The 16,396-nt window shown below is 41.9% G+C and overlaps 2 protein-coding genes across 5 annotated transcripts in view; one reads left to right on the top strand and one right to left on the bottom strand.

The window, feature by feature from the left end:
* Nucleotides 1–4,300: 4,300 nt before the first annotated feature.
* Nucleotides 4,301–16,396, top strand: part of Pde7a (phosphodiesterase 7A) — a 92,116-nt gene continuing 80,020 nt past the window's right edge. Inside the window, exon 1 of one of the 4 annotated variants that reach the window (XM_076932167.1) lies at nucleotides 4,301–4,393. In XM_076932167.1, the coding sequence (XP_076788282.1) occupies nucleotides 4,334–4,393 (60 nt within the window). In that variant the 5' untranslated portion in view covers nucleotides 4,301–4,333. Of the gene's footprint in view, nucleotides 4,394–6,489; nucleotides 6,747–16,396 lie in introns of those variants that run through there. The other 3 variants (XM_076932165.1, XM_076932168.1, XM_034501149.2) reach the window with 3 other exon arrangements.
* LOC143442178 (uncharacterized) lies at nucleotides 5,192–6,168 on the bottom strand. The gene is made up of 2 exons (XM_076933471.1): nucleotides 5,719–6,168; nucleotides 5,192–5,449 (listed from the first exon to the last, which is right to left on the bottom strand). The coding sequence occupies exons 1-2, from the start codon at nucleotides 6,166–6,168 to the stop codon at nucleotides 5,345–5,347; spliced, it is 555 nt and encodes a 184-aa protein (XP_076789586.1). The 3' UTR covers nucleotides 5,192–5,344.

Here is a 16,396-nt window from a genome sequence, read left to right as displayed (position 1 = left end):
ACTGTTCTCCTTGTAAGTTTCTTTATCAGAGGTATGTGTTAGTGACAGAAAGCCGACTAATAAAGCCCCTAGTAACACCTCATGTGATTATCCTATTACACATTTACTCACTTACATGTGCCTCAATTAATAAATGACTTCATTCAAGCATGGGCCACTCTGGTTTGTTTTATATACCTAGTAGAACATCCAAAAACTTGTGACTATTTGGTAAATATCCAGGGGGGAAAACAAATGCATGGAAAATCTGGGGATTGAAAAGGCACTTGAAGGTATTTTCTCCCCTGTCTTGTTGTAATTGCGGTATAACTTAAAAAAAAAAAAATCTTGCTTGAGAGCAAATGTCACAGAACACATGCAGAGGTCAGAGGACAACTTGTGGGAGTAGGTTGTTCTCTCTTATACCATGTGGGACCTGGGGATTGAAATTAGGTTATCAGGCTTGCTAGCAAGCGTCTTTGCCTATTGAGACATCTCATTAGCCCCAAATGTCACTATTTTATATACAAATGACAGTAAAATTCAGAGATACTTGTGATGAAAACTGCTGAATAATCAGAGGACTTGCTTTCCAGTGCCCATGTCATCAGGGGCTTTTAGTCATGTGTACAGACACAGGCATATACATGTACATATAATTTAAAAATAAAATATTTGATAAAGATTTCTTGGTAATCAATTTTTAGGAGCACTATAAAAGATTTGCTGTTCTAAGATTTATTCTTTTCAACATTTACACGGCCATTCATGGACAGTGAAGGAAAGGGCCTTCGGATACTCGTTACTATTCCCCCAGAGATAGCAAGAGAGAAGCTTGTTTTTAGAAACAGAATGTAAATATCACACAGTCATCTCAATATTTATAAGTAGAGAATAAAATTTGTGATCCTTCTCTGTCAGGTCTCCTAAATCCTTTAATTAAGCAGATGTGTTTTCTGCAGTGCCTTAAACAACAACAACGAAAAGAAAAACAAACCAACCAACCAACCAAACAAACAAAAAACCAGCTAACTTGGTTAGTTGTTACTTTACCATTTTAAAATCTTCATATATTTTTAAGATTTTTGCCTATTCTTTTGAGAATTTCATATATGTCCACAATGTAATCTGATCTAATCAACACCCCACTGTGTAAGTGGTGAAGCTCTGAAGGGCAAGGCTTTTCCTACAGAAGTGTTACAGTTCTGCTAGAGCTGCAGGGAAGGATTTCTCCAGCTAAAGTGTTATGGCTCTGCTCTAGAAGGGACATGTTTCCCCAGCAATAGCTCTGCTCTGGTGAAAGTTACTGCCTTGTACAAAGAAGTACCCTGGCAATTAGGAGCCAAGGAATACCACAAAGTCACATGGTACAGAGATTATTGGAAGAGGAAACCCAAGGAGGTTGCTGCCTCTGCTCTGGAGAGAAGCAGCAGGAACTGAGCAGAAGACAGACTTTCTATAGGTATTTTGTGTGGGTGTGTGGAGTGGGGTGCTTTCCAGGGCGAGGATTGGTGGGATTTCAAGTCCTGAGCTTGTGGATTTGTGAGTTTCTGTGGCAAGCTCAGCTCTGTTTCTTGGCCCTGGTCTTGGCGTCAAGTGAGGGTCTTTGGCCCTTTCACTCTACACAGTCCCCTCTCCAATTTTTCCTAGACACCCCATATTTTCCTCCCAACTTTCTATTCCCACCCCTTTTTTCATTTTTCTCTTTTCTCTTTACAGACCTTTGAGTCCAATTAGCAATGCCCAAATGCACATGAATGTAGGGCCAGGCTGCAGAGCATGGATGACCTCTGAGCAGAGAGTCAACACCTCTTAAGAAAACCGACTTTCCTTCCTCAAGCAGCCATTGTCTACCAATAACTCTGAGCGGTGGGGCCTTGTAAGCACCAACCCCCACCCCACAAACACACACATGCTGGAATATGGATTGGCTTGATCATGTGCTGGTCTTGGACAGGTAGCCTCAGATACAGTGAGTTCATGTGTAGCAGCTCTGTCATGAGCAGGGGACACTTTTAAACGTGGCACAGAGAAATGAATCTAGAAGAATCTTAAAACCTGTTCTGACCCAGAATCAGGACTAAGTATCATTCCTGTATATTTCCCAGGGCTGCTATAACAAATAGCTAGAACCTGGATGCCAAAAACAGCAGGTGTTTTAATTCCTCATTGTTATGAAAACTATAAATCCAAAATTGAGTTCTTGCTCCCTCTGAATGTTCTAGAAGAGAATTTCCCACTGGGGCTTATACTAAGAGTTCAGTTATATTGAAAGTTGAGACTGCCACTTGGCCATTCTGGACTCCTAGTTAACTCTCAAAGCCAGGGAGGGATGATTATACTATCTGTAGTGACTAAGCCAACTAAATAGGTACACAGCTGAAGAAGAAATGCAGGGAACTTTAGGGCTGTTCTTGGTACTTAGTGTTCAGACTCTGAGGGTAAACTCTAACACTCTCTATGAATTGACTGCTCAGGAAAGTTTTGGTCAGTTCATAAGGCAAGGAACCTTACCAGCTAAGATATTTCCTGAAGGCAAACTGAGTATGAAATGATCACGGTAGAGATAGCAGTTATAAATGACAGTGATCAGAATGTTAGCACATGCACATACAAGGGGAACAACAGTTATGAGCATTTTGACATAGGTCTGAACATTTTAACCAATTATTTTCTACTTGTCTCTATTTCATTCTTCTAATACTGGTTAATGCTAGGTAGCCTTATATGTTGGTATTTAAGTTTCAGAATATTAAGGAGGTTCTGCCATTTACCATGTGGAGGAATAAATGTAACTCAAAGGCCTTGTCATCTCTTTTGGAGAGGGAATGACATGGCTAGGGTTGTACAAGAGAAAGCTACATGTCCCAGGAAGAAGTATGAAATGAGTGAGCATGGATGTCAGGGCAACACTCGTGGAACTGGAGTAATTCTGCACTGATAATCAACTTTGCTAACTAGGACTGCATTTCCTAGAAGTTGCCTTCTCCCTGCCCCCATTCCCCATTTTATGGTTCTGGTTTCAGCTACCCACAGCAGAGACTTGGAAGATTTGAAAAGTGGATATGAAGTCATTACATGTGGAAGTTCTATACAACATCCTAGGTATTGTGGCAACTTGTGCAAATGTCTTATTCTGTCAACTTGCCTCATGTTAAGGAGTAGCAGCCCAGGCCTGCAGTATCTCTAACTTCTCTGTATCCAGGGCTAGCTCTTTGGCTAATGGCACCAGCTTCTTCTGGGTCACTGGGGTGAGACACAGTGAGGAAGAGACAAGGATTCCAACTTTTTTTTTTTCTCATAGATCACAACTTGTCCAAGCCTCTTACTTCTTTGCAGCTGACTAGTGACTTCACACTCACTACCAGACACTGAAGCCTATGGCTTTTATAAACCTCTTTACCAGTTCCCCTCCCTGCTCCCACTTTAGTGGCTTTTCTATAAGCCTGTAATCATTCCTCCCTAACCTTACCACACCAGCTTCTCCATAAGAAAGCCTGTATTATAATAACAAATCTCTATAATAAATCCTTTTTGCACCACCTTCAGTAATTCTGCTTCTTTGATCCATATTCACATTCACTTTGTTTTTTCATCTCATAAGAGTTGTGCTGACTAATCATCTTCTTTGGGCAGTTTTAGAACTATCTTGTTTAAAATACGCTGGACTATGTTCCATTATCAAGTTAAACTGCAGTAACTCTGCATATTCAGAGGACATTCTTTTAAACATCCAAGTCTCGTGTATTCCACTATATTATAGTATAAAGTATACTAGCATATAAAAATACAAAAGCATCCTTTGTATGAACCTTGACTTGCTTTTTTTCCTTTCCTTTCTTTTTGTTGTTGTTGTTGTTGCTTTAGGTAATGGGATTTCTTTCATTCCTTAAGTTTAAAGTTTCTCTCTGTGGTGGTTAATTTTACGTGTCAAGTTGGTTAGGCTGTAACATCCAGTTGTTTAGCCCAATTTAGGTCAAGATGTTGGCAACACTTTATAATCTGAGGATTTTAAGCAGACTATTCTCTTCAAAGTGGCTGGGCCTTGTATATTCTGTTAAACGGTTTACGAGCAGAGATTTGGGTTTTTCTTTCTTAAGACTCCAGCACAGAACTCCTGCCTGTTTTTTCAGCCTGGCAGTTTTCTTACTGGTTTCAGATTCCAGAATGCAAAGTCTGTTATTACTGTCTGTCTGTCTGTCTGCCTATCTACTCTCCAGACCTCAGCTTTTGCAATCTTGAGCCAATCCCTTGAAATCTCTCTTTAACATTCTCCCCTCACACCTTTCTGGTGTTCCTCTGGTGAACGCTAATGCCTTCCCAAGAATACTGAAAACATAAATTTCTTTCCTTGATGTATTGCATGGTGAGGTGGAAAACCCATGGCTCTGAAGTCAGACCAGCGTTTACTATGGTAAGTGACTTAGTTTTGGAAAATGACTGCTTAACTTAAATTAGATCGTGTAACTATAGTGTTGGGTAAGAATACTGTATATAAAATACCTGCCAGGGCTCTTGGCTCAAACAGGTACCCTGAAATAGACCATACTGGAGATGTACTGTTTAATTACCTATTTAGTGGTGAGTCTTATTTTAGTGGTGAGTCTTATTATTATTCTTTAATCAGCTTAACAGTTGGCTATTATCAAATATGGTATATTTTACTCAACAAAATTTTACCAGTATCAGCTTTGTGTAGAGGTACTCAATTGTTTTTTGTTTTGTTTGAGATAGCATTTCACTATATAGTCTGTCTGGTTTTGAACTCACTATGCTACCTGAGCTGATCTTGAACTCTCAACTCTTCATCCTGCTGCCCTAGCTTTTTAAGAGTAGCAATTACAGGTTTGTACCACCATGTCCAGCAGTTGTAGAGTACATATCACTTGAGGTTAGTTCTTGAAATTTATCTGTGTAAGGTGTAGGGCAAGTTTGTTTCTATGAATCTACCTCCAATTTAGTCCGTTGTTTGGTAACGACTTTCTGAAGAGTAAATGGCCCACAGTGCTCAGTGTAATCCCTAATGAGATGCTTAACACATCTACTATGCGTTATGGGAGTAATTAGAATTTCAAAGACAGTGAGATCAGTTGTTGCGCTAAAAGAATCTCATTAGTGCTTCATCATCTAGTGAAGACAAATTCCGTGACACTGAATGGATCATAAAACATGACAAAGACAAGGCACGTAGAAAATACACAGGGGCACAAAGTTTAAATAAGAGAATACACCTTTATCCCTTTATCTGATCATGCATACTCAATTTGTAACATCTTTAAGCTCAGGCTCAGCACTGCACTTCTAAAAGCCTGCCACCTTGCCGAGGATCATCTGGAAGACTGGATGCCCTGAGAAAGGCTCCAGATCAGTTTTGCCAGAGGAAGAGTTTGTTCATGTTGAAGTATGTGATGCTCAAGGCGTCTGAAACGATCGGCTCCTGCGGTAAAGCTTTGGCACTTTGGGGCAGAAACTTAAAAGAACAAGCAAATTAAGTCCTCGTCTTACCAAAACAGGTGAAAAGCTCTTCTACATCCTAACCAGCAAACACTAACATAGAAGGGTAATGGCTGGCTAGGGGAACTTTTGATCTCTTTGTCACCTTTGTCTTCTCAATATCGTCATTTCTCGTTTTCTTGGTAGCAAAATTTCACTTTTCTCCGTCCAAAGACCCTCCTTCTCACTCAGGAGTTTTTCGTCCCTTTTTCTGCCCTGCAGGCCCCGAAAGCCTGGGGGCCTCACCTGCCAAGGGAAAGCCACTGGAGCCTTGCCTTGGTGGGGCACGGACGGTGACGTAGCGGGAGGACCAAGTCCCGGAGATCTGATGGCGTCACCGCCGCAGCGGTCTCCCGCGACGCCCCAGTGCGGGAATTCCAGAGGGGACGCGCGCGGTGCCCCGCCGGGCGGAGCACGGTGAGGTGAGGGCGCCCGGTGCTCCCGGTGCTCCCGGTGCTCCCGGCATTTTGGGTCTGTCCGACGCATTAGCGCCGGTCGGGTAGGCCGAACAAACTCCCCATCCGTGCGCCCGAGGATGCTCCGCGGAACTCTCGTGCACACGCGCCGCGAGTTGCGGGGAAGGCGGGAGGGGCCAGGCGGGCGCGGGGCGCGGCGCCGAGGGGAGCGGACGCGGGCCGCCCCGGCCGGACAATCGGCGGGCTCCCGGGCGCGGCGGCGGCGCGGGGCGCGGGACATGCGGCGCGGCGTCGTGACGTCACGGTGGCGGCGGCGGCCGTGGTTGGCGCAGGGTCCGCTGCTGCAAAGTGTGAATTACGCCGGGCTCGCGCCGGCGGCGGAGCGGAGTGAGGCTCGGGGGAGGGGAGGGGAGGGGCCGGGCTCCGGCGGCCGAGCTGCTCTCTGGTCCGCGCCCGTGCTCCCGGACCGGGCCAGCTTTCGCGCCGCGGAGCACCGGGGCAGCGGGTTCCCCTTTAACGCCGCCCGCCGGGCTTTCCGCGTCCGCTGCAGCCCTTCCCGCCGCCAGCAGCTCGGAGGGCTGGGAGGCAACGGCGGCCGCCTGCGCCGCCCGCCCCGCGCGCGCCTCGGCCCCGGGTCCCCGCGGCGCGGCCCCCTCGCAGCGCAGGGGCGGGCGACCGCGGACTGGCGGGCGCCGCGCGGATCCAAGGCGGACGTGTTCAATGGAAGTATGCTACCAGCTGCCGGTGCTGCCCCTGGACAGGCCGGTCCCCCAGCACGTCCTCAGCCGCCGAGGAGCCATCAGCTTCAGCTCCAGCTCCGCGCTCTTCGGCTGCCCGCATCCCCGGCAGCTCTCGCAGGTAACCGCCGCCCCCGGGCCCGGGCCCGGGCCCGGGCCCGCAGCTCTGTGCTTTTTGTCCTCTGGAGGGACTCGGGCCATTGTTCCTGCCTCTGTAGACCGCTCTCTCCTTCCAAGAGCCTTTCGCCCTCGATTGTGCTCAGTGCCCCTCTCCTCCACGACCCTCGCCGCTGCTAACCCGTCACGCCCGCTGCAAGCCCCAAGCAATGACTTTGTCCTCCCCCCTCCCTTCTCCGCTTCTCCTACAAGTTAGGCCTCTTGTCCCTTAGCGGTGACCCGGAGCACACCTGTTCGCCCCCACCCCCGACCCTCCCCCACACCTGTGCTTGTTCACGAGCCTTGTAGCGCTGCGCCGGTGCTGAGGTTCTCAGAACAATGGGCCTAGATGTCCCATTGTGGTCCTCACCCGAACTGCGAACTGCTCCTTTTTAGCGAATGGGCCTAGGTGTCAGGAACTAGTGTGCAAAGTTGATGGTTTCCAATCTGTTCTCCCTTGATAAAGGCGTTTTTTAGTACAGAAAGCACTGATAAAGCATTCACAAAGGACTTGGTTACCGATGGCCCTACACCAGTTGCTCGTGAGCATTTAAAATTGTTTTCTATGAAGTCTTTGGCTCTACTTTGTAGTTGGGTCAAATTTGGTTGCCAGATTTAGAATAAAGAGAAAGAAGAATTTTACTCTGTTTACATAGGAACCTGGTCCCTCGTTGCCTGCTGCTAGAAGTCCTATGTTTATGATGTTACTTTTGGGATGGCTACTGGAAGAGTATACTCACATTTGCTCGATTAGAGCCATTTGGGAGCCTCAGCCATTCATTCATTCATTCATTCATTCGTTCGTTCGTTTGCTTGTTTATGGCAGAGCCCTTCTAAATTGTTCAGTGTTGCTTTTAACTCATAATTTTCCTGCTTCAGACTTCCAAGTACCAGGCCTGAGCCATCACCCTGGGCCCCATATTCATTTTATAAAATAAAGTATTCTTATTTTTTTCTGTTGCTTACTATTTCTTTACCCTTTATAGCACATTATTTCTCCCCTTAATTATATTGTAAGTATTACGAGTGAAGTGTTTTTAAAAACAGATAGTATGGACAGCATCTTTTAGAGATTTTGCTTATTGTACATCTCCACTAATTTCTATTTGTCATTTGCCCTTCTTTCTCTCTCCCTTCCTTCCTTTCTTTCTTTCTTTCCTTCTTTCTTTGTCTTTTTTTGGCCTGCAAGATAGAGCAGGAGGTTCTATGTGAGTTTCTTTTTGAAGAATTCTTACTTATTTAAGGTCAGACTCTTTTCTGACACAAGGTAGTATGCTAATGAATTCAGTGTAAAATAATACTAAGTGGAATTTCAAATAGTCCTTTTGTCACTTTGAAGTATAGTTTGTGAGTTGTACTTTTATTATCGCTTAACACATTTTAAAGTCCCAGAATAATATCAAAAGATACAAAAGCACTTGTGAGAAGGTTTTTAATAATAGTAATTAAATGTCTTTAGTGGAAGTAACTTTATTTCTAAATACTGTTTTCTTCCTCAGATCAGCAGACATGACAGACACGCACTTTCACTTACACAGAAATAGTAAAGGCACACTTTATGTAAAGGTATAAAATACATGTCACGTGTCTCTGTTTTCTGAGTAGGAAGTGGACAGAAGGGAAGATGCCAAGGGATTGAAAGCAAAGGTGTTCTCAAGAGTACCATCTCGTGTCTTAATCACCACACAAGATCAGCTTAAGCCTCACTTTTCTTCCTTTGTCCATCCCTAGACTGAGATTTAAATGGGTAATGGAATTTTAAAACTACAACTGTGGCAAAAAACAACCAACCAAACAAAACACAAATTCTATAGAACTACATCTATTTTCCTAGCTTTTAAACTTTTTTATACAGTTTCCAGATCTCCAAGAGAGTATGTTGAAACTCCTTAGGTTTGAGACAGAAGATTTTCTCAATGAATACATACTTTTTTTTCCTGGTGAACATCACTCAGTATTACAGGGATTATAACCTCACTCAGAAGCTGAGATGGGTATATTACCATTATTAACGCTTTGTGGATCACTTAAGAGTAAACATGTGTTGGAACTGAGTACTTTGGGGATGGATGAGATTATGTGATGGGAAGAAAGAGGTGGATGATCTTCCCATCTTATTCAGAGCTCTTTAAAACAAGCCTTTGGTTGACTCACAAGCCATACCCTTGGATCTTTAGTTCCTAAGCTAAAGGTGACAGAACTTGGAAGAAGTTTAGGTGGTTTTGTAATTTTATTTAAGAGACTTAAATTTTTTTTCTAGTTGCTAAGTAGAATTTTAATTACAAATTTTCTATTTTAAAATATGTTCAAAACTAGTTATTTCAGTTCTTCATTTTTACCACAGTATTAGAGTGCAGCTCATAGTAGAAAATTAATAAATATTCAAGTGTATGAATAGATGAGACTACCTCAGACTGAGCTGAGTACTAATTTTAAACATGAATCAGTGACAGATCAATGTACAATAATGGCTCATTCAAATTTTGTTTCAAATGTAAGTTTACACAAAAAATGATCCATATAATGTAAAGAAAAATTGTGAGCAGGTAGCAAAGGCACTCAGAGCCAGATCATGGAAGCCTGGCCTCCCAAGTCCAGTCCTCCAACCCCATGTAAAGGCAGAAGGACTGCTGCTTGTGGTTCTCCTCTGACCTCCACATTTAAGCTGTAGTATCAAGACACACACACACACACACACAAGCACACATACAAGCACACACACACACACATATATACACACACACAATCATAGTAAAAGTTAAAACAAGACTCTAAGCAACCAACATAGGTCTGGGCATCATCTCAAAGCCAGTGAGGTTGAGCAAACTTTTCTAAGTAACAGGAAATCTGAACTGGAATTACAAACAGCTATAGGCCATTCACCACGTAGAAGCATTAGTTGACAGCTGATATACCACAAGGGAGGGATGGGGAAAAAAAATTCTCACAAGCTAGCAAGATTTTTAAGGGCACCGTAGGGATATTTAGCTTAGAGACTTGAGTATTGTGTAGCAAAGTGATTATTTGTCAAAAATTACTGCATAGAGTCAGATTTTTCTAAGTTGAAAGATTTATTCTGGCTTTTTTTTTTTAAAGGATGTGTGCCAGTTAATGCTTTTGTTCACATGGTGAAGCATCCCTGGTGAAAACCTCTGCAACACATTGACAATGGATCTTAAACCAGTCGTATGATACTTTTCAGACAACTAATATGAGATTCTCAATTACTTGATGAATGAGGATAATAAATGAAACCTACTTGTTGCCATTTTAGATGCCTGTTGCATGGTGGAGTTTAAACAGTCTTTCAGAACAAAGTTTATATTTGAAAAGAAGAATAGGGGATGCCATTTGAAGTGTAAATAAAATATCTAATAAAAAATGTTTAAAAAAAAAGAAAAGAAGAAAAGTATAACTTCTACTGTCTTCACTGTTGATGTTTTACATATTTATTATTCAATAAATGTGAAAGTTGAGGTAGTGAGTTAGTCAGATTTGTAGGCTTTCCTGGCTAGTTTGAAGTCAGCTTTGACACAAGCTAGAGTTATTTGGGAGGCATGAACCTCCTTTGAGAGAGTACCCCAACATGATTGGACAGCCTGTAGTGCATTCTTTTTGATTGGTGATAAACGAGGAAGGGCCCTGCTCACTCTAGTTGGTGCCACTCTTGGGATAATAGTTCTGAGTACTGTTAGAAAACAGGCCGAGCAAGCCACGAGAATGTAAGTAGCACTCCTCCATGCCCTGGCCCAGCCTCCCTGGATACTGAATTACAAAATCAAGTTGCTTTGGTCATAGTGCTTTATCATAGCAATAGAAAAGTAACTAAGATATAGGCATAGGAACACATTTTATTTGGGTTAGTAATTTGAAGTTTAATTTTTAAAATATAAAAATTTAAGTGTTCTGAAAATGGACCCCCAAAGTTATTAAATTAACAAGCTGGCAAGCCAAGGATGGGTAAGATTCTGCACAGAGCCTTACCAACCTAAGACAGAAGTACATTGCCTTTGATAATGCATATTCCATGACAAGTAAGGAAGGCATTCTTCTCAGAATGACCTAAGAGAGGCTCAGTCTTGTTAATGAAATAAAAAAGGGCCAGAGGTGGAAAGCCTTTGGGGCCACTTAGCAAGAAGCTGACATGGGCCAAGGACATGGAAAGGGGCCTCTTGGCAGGAATAAGACATTGGCCAAGGACAAGGAAGTAGGCTTCAGGCAGGAATCTGACATTAGACTAGAACAAAGAAGCAATTTCAGGTAGGAGTTTAAATCGTAGGCTACAACGAAGAAGTAATCTCAGGCAGGAATCTAAATATTAGGCCAGAACAAGGAAGTAGGCTTCAGACACGAAAATGACCTTGGGCTACGATAGGGAAGTAGGCTCAGATACTTTGGTCATCCTGATAAGCCTTTAAAAACAGTAATCTCGGGAGTGTTCACATAACCGGGTTTAATGCCTTGTTTTTTCTTTGACTATTTGTGTTTATTGTGTTGCTTGTTCCTTGACTATTTGCATCTATTGTATTACTAGATCCTCAACCTAGAACTGACCTTATTACATGCATGTAATCAAAATGATATACAAGCATAAAGGAAGATGGGGTATAGGATAGGGGGGTCTAGGGAGGGGAAATGGGAGGATATCTATACTGTAAATAAATAAAATATCCAAAAAAAAAAAAATCACTGAAGAAAAACGTAAAAAACAAAAAAACACACTCCATTACAACAACAGTTCTTTGTTTCCCGCCTTCTCTCTGTCAAGCTCTGTATCATTTGATCCTCTGGATTTTGTATAGTAAATTTTCAGGAAGGTTAGGCAGTAATGGAGGGAAGATTCGAATTTAACTGTGTGCCTCTAAACAAATGACAGTCACAAGTGTGTACTCCTATGATTATGATGCAGTTACTTCTATAATAAAAAATAACTTTACAAGTTCTAAAAAAAAGAAAAATTTAAGTGTTTTTTTACTGAACAAAGTGTTAGGATACAGATTATGAATACAAGCTATATTACATAATCTTATTTTGTTGTTCCAACTTGCCTAGAACTTACAGTGTGCTTGAGACTGTCCTCAAACCTTTCTGCCTTTGCCTTCAGAATACCAGGATTAATACCACAGTGAGTCAACTTTGAGGTCTCCTTTATAACTCGTGCATAGCGTCCCTCCCCCTACTTCCCACCCCCACATGGACGACACTACACACGAGTTGTAAAGGAGACCTCAAAGTTGACTCTTTTTGTTTGGGTTGTTTGAGACAGGTCTCAGGTAGCCAGCCTAATCTTGAATTTACTGTATAGCTGAGGATTTTGAACTTCTGTTTCTTCTACTTTTATTTCTGAAGTTCTGGAATTGCAGGAATGCAACACTATGTGAAAATATTTTTATTCAAATATACTATTTCATGCAATGAAAAACCCATACAAACTCTTGCAAATACAGAATACATATAAGACTCCTTGTATTAGATGTTAAAAAATTTAAAAGATTCATAATTTAAAAAAAAAAAAAAAAAACCTACTTTGATCTTGGCCTAACTTTTTTTTTTTTTCCCTCATACAGATTGAGGGAAGAAAAATATCTGTGAGGTAGTTACCATATTGAAGTTACCAAGTGTGATGACACACCTAGGATCCTGGGATAAACTAGGGTAACCCAGGGTAGCTGTTGATCTTTGGCCCAAGGACTAAAGATTAAGTAGATGTTTCTAGACAAATTAGTAAATGTAGGGGAAAGGGGAGAAAGGGTGCGTTGTGTAGATAGATCTGTACTCTGAACTCTCCAGTGTGATGTCACCGTGATAGCCACTAAGTATGTAGGTAGTGGTGGTCAGTTGAAATGTGGGTATGACTCAAGACATGAAATTATAGTTGAGTTTGAATAAAACAACTGCAAAGCAAGGCAACAGCAAATCATTGTTTACTGATCGTTAGCAAGACTCAGGTTGATGGATCAGCAGCACTTTCTTCAAATATTGCACATTTTCTGTCAAGCTTTTGTTGGTGTACACAAAACTCCCTTTAGTGGATGCCTTCGTGCCTGCTAGATAGTCTTTGGAGTCAACCACTAGCTCGTGTCAAATGGTAAGAACATTGATTGTTGTGGCTTTCTGTCCGGTCTCTGCCCTGTCACAAATACCAAGACAAATAGTCATAGTCCTTTAATCTCTATTCATCTGTCATCAGACCTTATAAATATTTGTTCCTGTAGTAGAAGGGCTGCACCTGGGTTTGCTGATTACAGTAAGCAAGAGTGTGTGCTTTCTCAAGTGATGTTTGAACTATTTGCATTTTTATAGTGAAATTTCATTTGCATATCTTGCAATCCTTTTTTACGTACTCTTAATCCTGCATTACATTGTAAGTGTGCATTATGCAAAATTTTTGACTCTTCACAAAGCTACCTATGAACACTGATGGGGATGTAGGCACTTGTAAGGGGCCTGTGCTGCTGCTCTTGTAGCTGACACGTTCGCCAAGCAGAATGTTTTACTGCTGCTCCATGGCTCCACCTATTGGTAGAAATGGATCTTGGTTTGGTTTGGTTTTGTTTTGTTTCCCCAGAAGATAATGGCTGACTTGGTAACTTGCGTTTCAGCAAAGCCTACACTACTCAAAGTTTTGAATAGACTGACATACAACTTTGGACCATCAAAGGTTCTTGGCAAATGGTGCTTAATAAAGAAATATTGCCCTTGCTCCAATAGTAAAAATAATAATTACTAACACCTACATGTTTGTTTTTGGTTTTTTTAGCTAATGCTTTTACTCTCTATAAATGTTCTCTGTAAAATAAATGGCATGACTCCCATTTGTGCGCAGTAGTAAATGGGGCTCGGGGCCGTTAAGTACCTTGATAGAGGCATCTCTGTTTCACTGCCTTTTACTAGTTTCGCCTGCCCCACCTAGGAAGGTAAGGACTGTAGTCGGAAGTTCAGGTTCACGGATTATGTGTGGATTTTGATGGCCTATGAGAATGAATAAAGAAAATGAATGTGACACATTGGATCACTCTGGGCTTTTCCGAGCACAGAGTAGGTCATTCTAGAGGTTGTGTTGTAATGAAGGTAGGACTAAATCATGCTATTGGTGACCCAGGGTGGGAAAAGATTGGAAACCACATAGTTTGATGGGTGAGTAAAGGAACTGGACACACCTTATGTGGAGGGGGAGACTGAATGGGAGGTGGGTGCTGCTGTGCAGGATGGTGGAGTACTAAGCCTTCTAGCATTTGCAGCTCTGTCTTGTGAATGAGAGGAGAAGAAAGGCAGATCTGAATTCGTCCTATATTCCGGAACACTTGTTGTTTCCCGTTTGCATTTTGTGTCAAGTGTCTCTAATATAAAGAAAACATAAGCTTCGTTGTTATTTGTCAAGGGGACACAAATGGGTTTCGGGAGTGACGTAAACTCCTGGTGGGTCTGACTTCAGTCTGTGTCCTTTCTGCTTCATTTAACCACATGAGAAAGCACATATCTTAGTTACTGTTCTGTTGCTGTGAAGAAACACTATGACCAAGGAAGCACATAAAAGAAAGCGTTAGATTGGGGCCTTCCATAGCTTCAGCATCTGTGATCATCACGGCAGCCAGCAGCAGACACTGGAGCAGGAGCAGAGAATCTCCACCCTGCTCAGCAGACCGGCCTGTTGGAGGCCTCCTCATTCACGCCGCCACAGGTATTGCTGAGTATAGATGGAATAAGGACCAGTAGCTGGGAACAGTGGGCGGTGGAAAGGGCTTGAGATGGAACACTTTAATGAAGTGTTTTAATTAGTGCTTCTAATCCTTAAAAACTCTGAAATACCAGGGAGTCACTGAGCTTGGACACTCGCCTGTCTGAAGCGCTGCACTGCACTTTAAAAGGGGCTTCCCCACTCCAGTTTCCTCACTCCTGATATGGTTGGTTCTAACTTTCAGATTTACAATTTTCCTTTTTAGAAATAGAAGGTTACATTTATGGAATAGTACCTGAGTTATAATCTACTGTGGGTCTCCTCAGGATGACATTAAATTAAATAAATGCTTATAAAGTTAATGGCTTTATTTGTGACTTTACTTTTAGGACTCTATCCTGAGTTATTAGAATTAGAAATGTTGATAAAGATAAATTGTTAAGGATATGTTTCCCATTATTTGTCATTATGGAAAATTAGGAATAACAATTTCTCAATGACTAAGTTCAGTTTTTGTTATAAAATATGATAATTAAAACATTTCTGTTTTATACAGCTACTTAAACACTTTGAAGAACTGAAGGCATAATAGCTTGGATCACATACAGCAAAATACATTTAGTACTTTTTTCCTAATTTTTTTTAAATGTTGGAGCTACTAAGTACATTAAAGAACATGTAATTGTGTGGGTAAAATGCTTAAAACATAGCTAATTAAGTGGGGAAATTTTGAGATATCCTAGAATTTCCCAATTAACCTACAATCTAAAAAAAAAAAAAAAAAAACTCAATGTATAAAGATATCACATCATTCACACTCACAGAAACACACATGCTTGCAAAAAGAAAAAGCTAGCTATTGCTCCAAATGTTAACACTGTCCCAGGATGATGAAATTCAATTTAAGTAATTTCTATGTTTTATTTAGAAGTTTACATATGCAGTTTATGTTATTGATTTGTCCATTCTTCTTTTCAGATCAGTATTTAGGAATGAGAAAGTGAAGCCAGCTGTATTTGGGTGAGATTGCTGGCAGACATTGAGCTGCCTCATGAGATTGTAAACTCTTTGCTATGGTGAGGATGAAGACAGTGGCTTGAGAGATGCTGGAGCACCACTGTTGTAGGGGAACTGACCAGCCTGCTTCCTTCTGGAGTCACCATTTAATATCCTCTGGTAACTCAAGTCCACCAGGTCTGCTTGTGTGGCGCTGGTCGCTGTACAGTAGTTTCACCCTGTGAGGGAGAGGCCGGGAAATAGCATGGACAAGACGTCCATGGAATAAGAACTGTATCATCAGAGCTAGTGAGAGAGCCTTTAAATGGCACTGCTAGAGGGCATGACTGGGCAGTTAGGAGTCAGGCTTTGTTGCCTCTGGGATGGTCAGATAGTCCCTACGTTTTACATTTGGAAGAGCATGTAGATCATGCCAAGACAAGAGGCCCACCAGTGAGCTGCACCCCTAGGCCCTCTGCTCCACTGTGCTCTTCATTTGGGAATCAGTCCAGCATATAGCAAGGAGGAGGCAGGTCAGACCTCATAGTAGACTGAGACCCTTGCTGCTGCAAGACCCTTAGACTCCAAGTAGTGCCATCCAAGTCTCAGTATTTGTAATGACAGAGTATTAGGTTTGTCACTTAACTCACAACTTAAGATGGGTCTTGTTAAAATTCTCCATTAAAAGCACATGACCATTCATGACTGTATCAGCTTTCTGTTTCCTATTCTTTTTGAACTCATACTTTCTCTAAATGCTATTACCCCAATGTATCCTTTTAGACTTGAGAACATGTTTATTAGTCATCTATTATATTTTTTCCACAAATAAAGTGAGCTTTAAAGTTGAAAGTTTCTCATGAACTGAGTAAATGGTAATGAAAAATGCTTGAGTTTCCCCAGGCACCAAGTTCTGAATTCTAGGACACAATTATAACATA

The sequence above is a fragment of the Arvicanthis niloticus genome, chromosome 4 (assembly GCF_011762505.2).
Source record: "Arvicanthis niloticus isolate mArvNil1 chromosome 4, mArvNil1.pat.X, whole genome shotgun sequence".
NCBI classification, from domain to species: Eukaryota; Metazoa; Chordata; class Mammalia; order Rodentia; family Muridae; genus Arvicanthis; species Arvicanthis niloticus.
Note: the sequence above shows the minus strand (reverse complement) of the source record. Positions and strands in the feature narration are given on the sequence as shown.

Bases quoted from the DNA above. Each gene is read 5' to 3' on its own strand.
- LOC143442178 (XM_076933471.1), bottom strand. From the start codon at position 6,168: ATGTCCCGCGCCCCGCGCCGCCGCCGCGCCCGGGAGCCCGCCGATTGT. The intron at 5,450-5,718 runs GTGAGGCCCCCA...TGTTCTTTTAAG, and splicing joins CAGTGGCTTTCCCTTGGCAG to TTTCTGCCCCAAAGTGCCAA.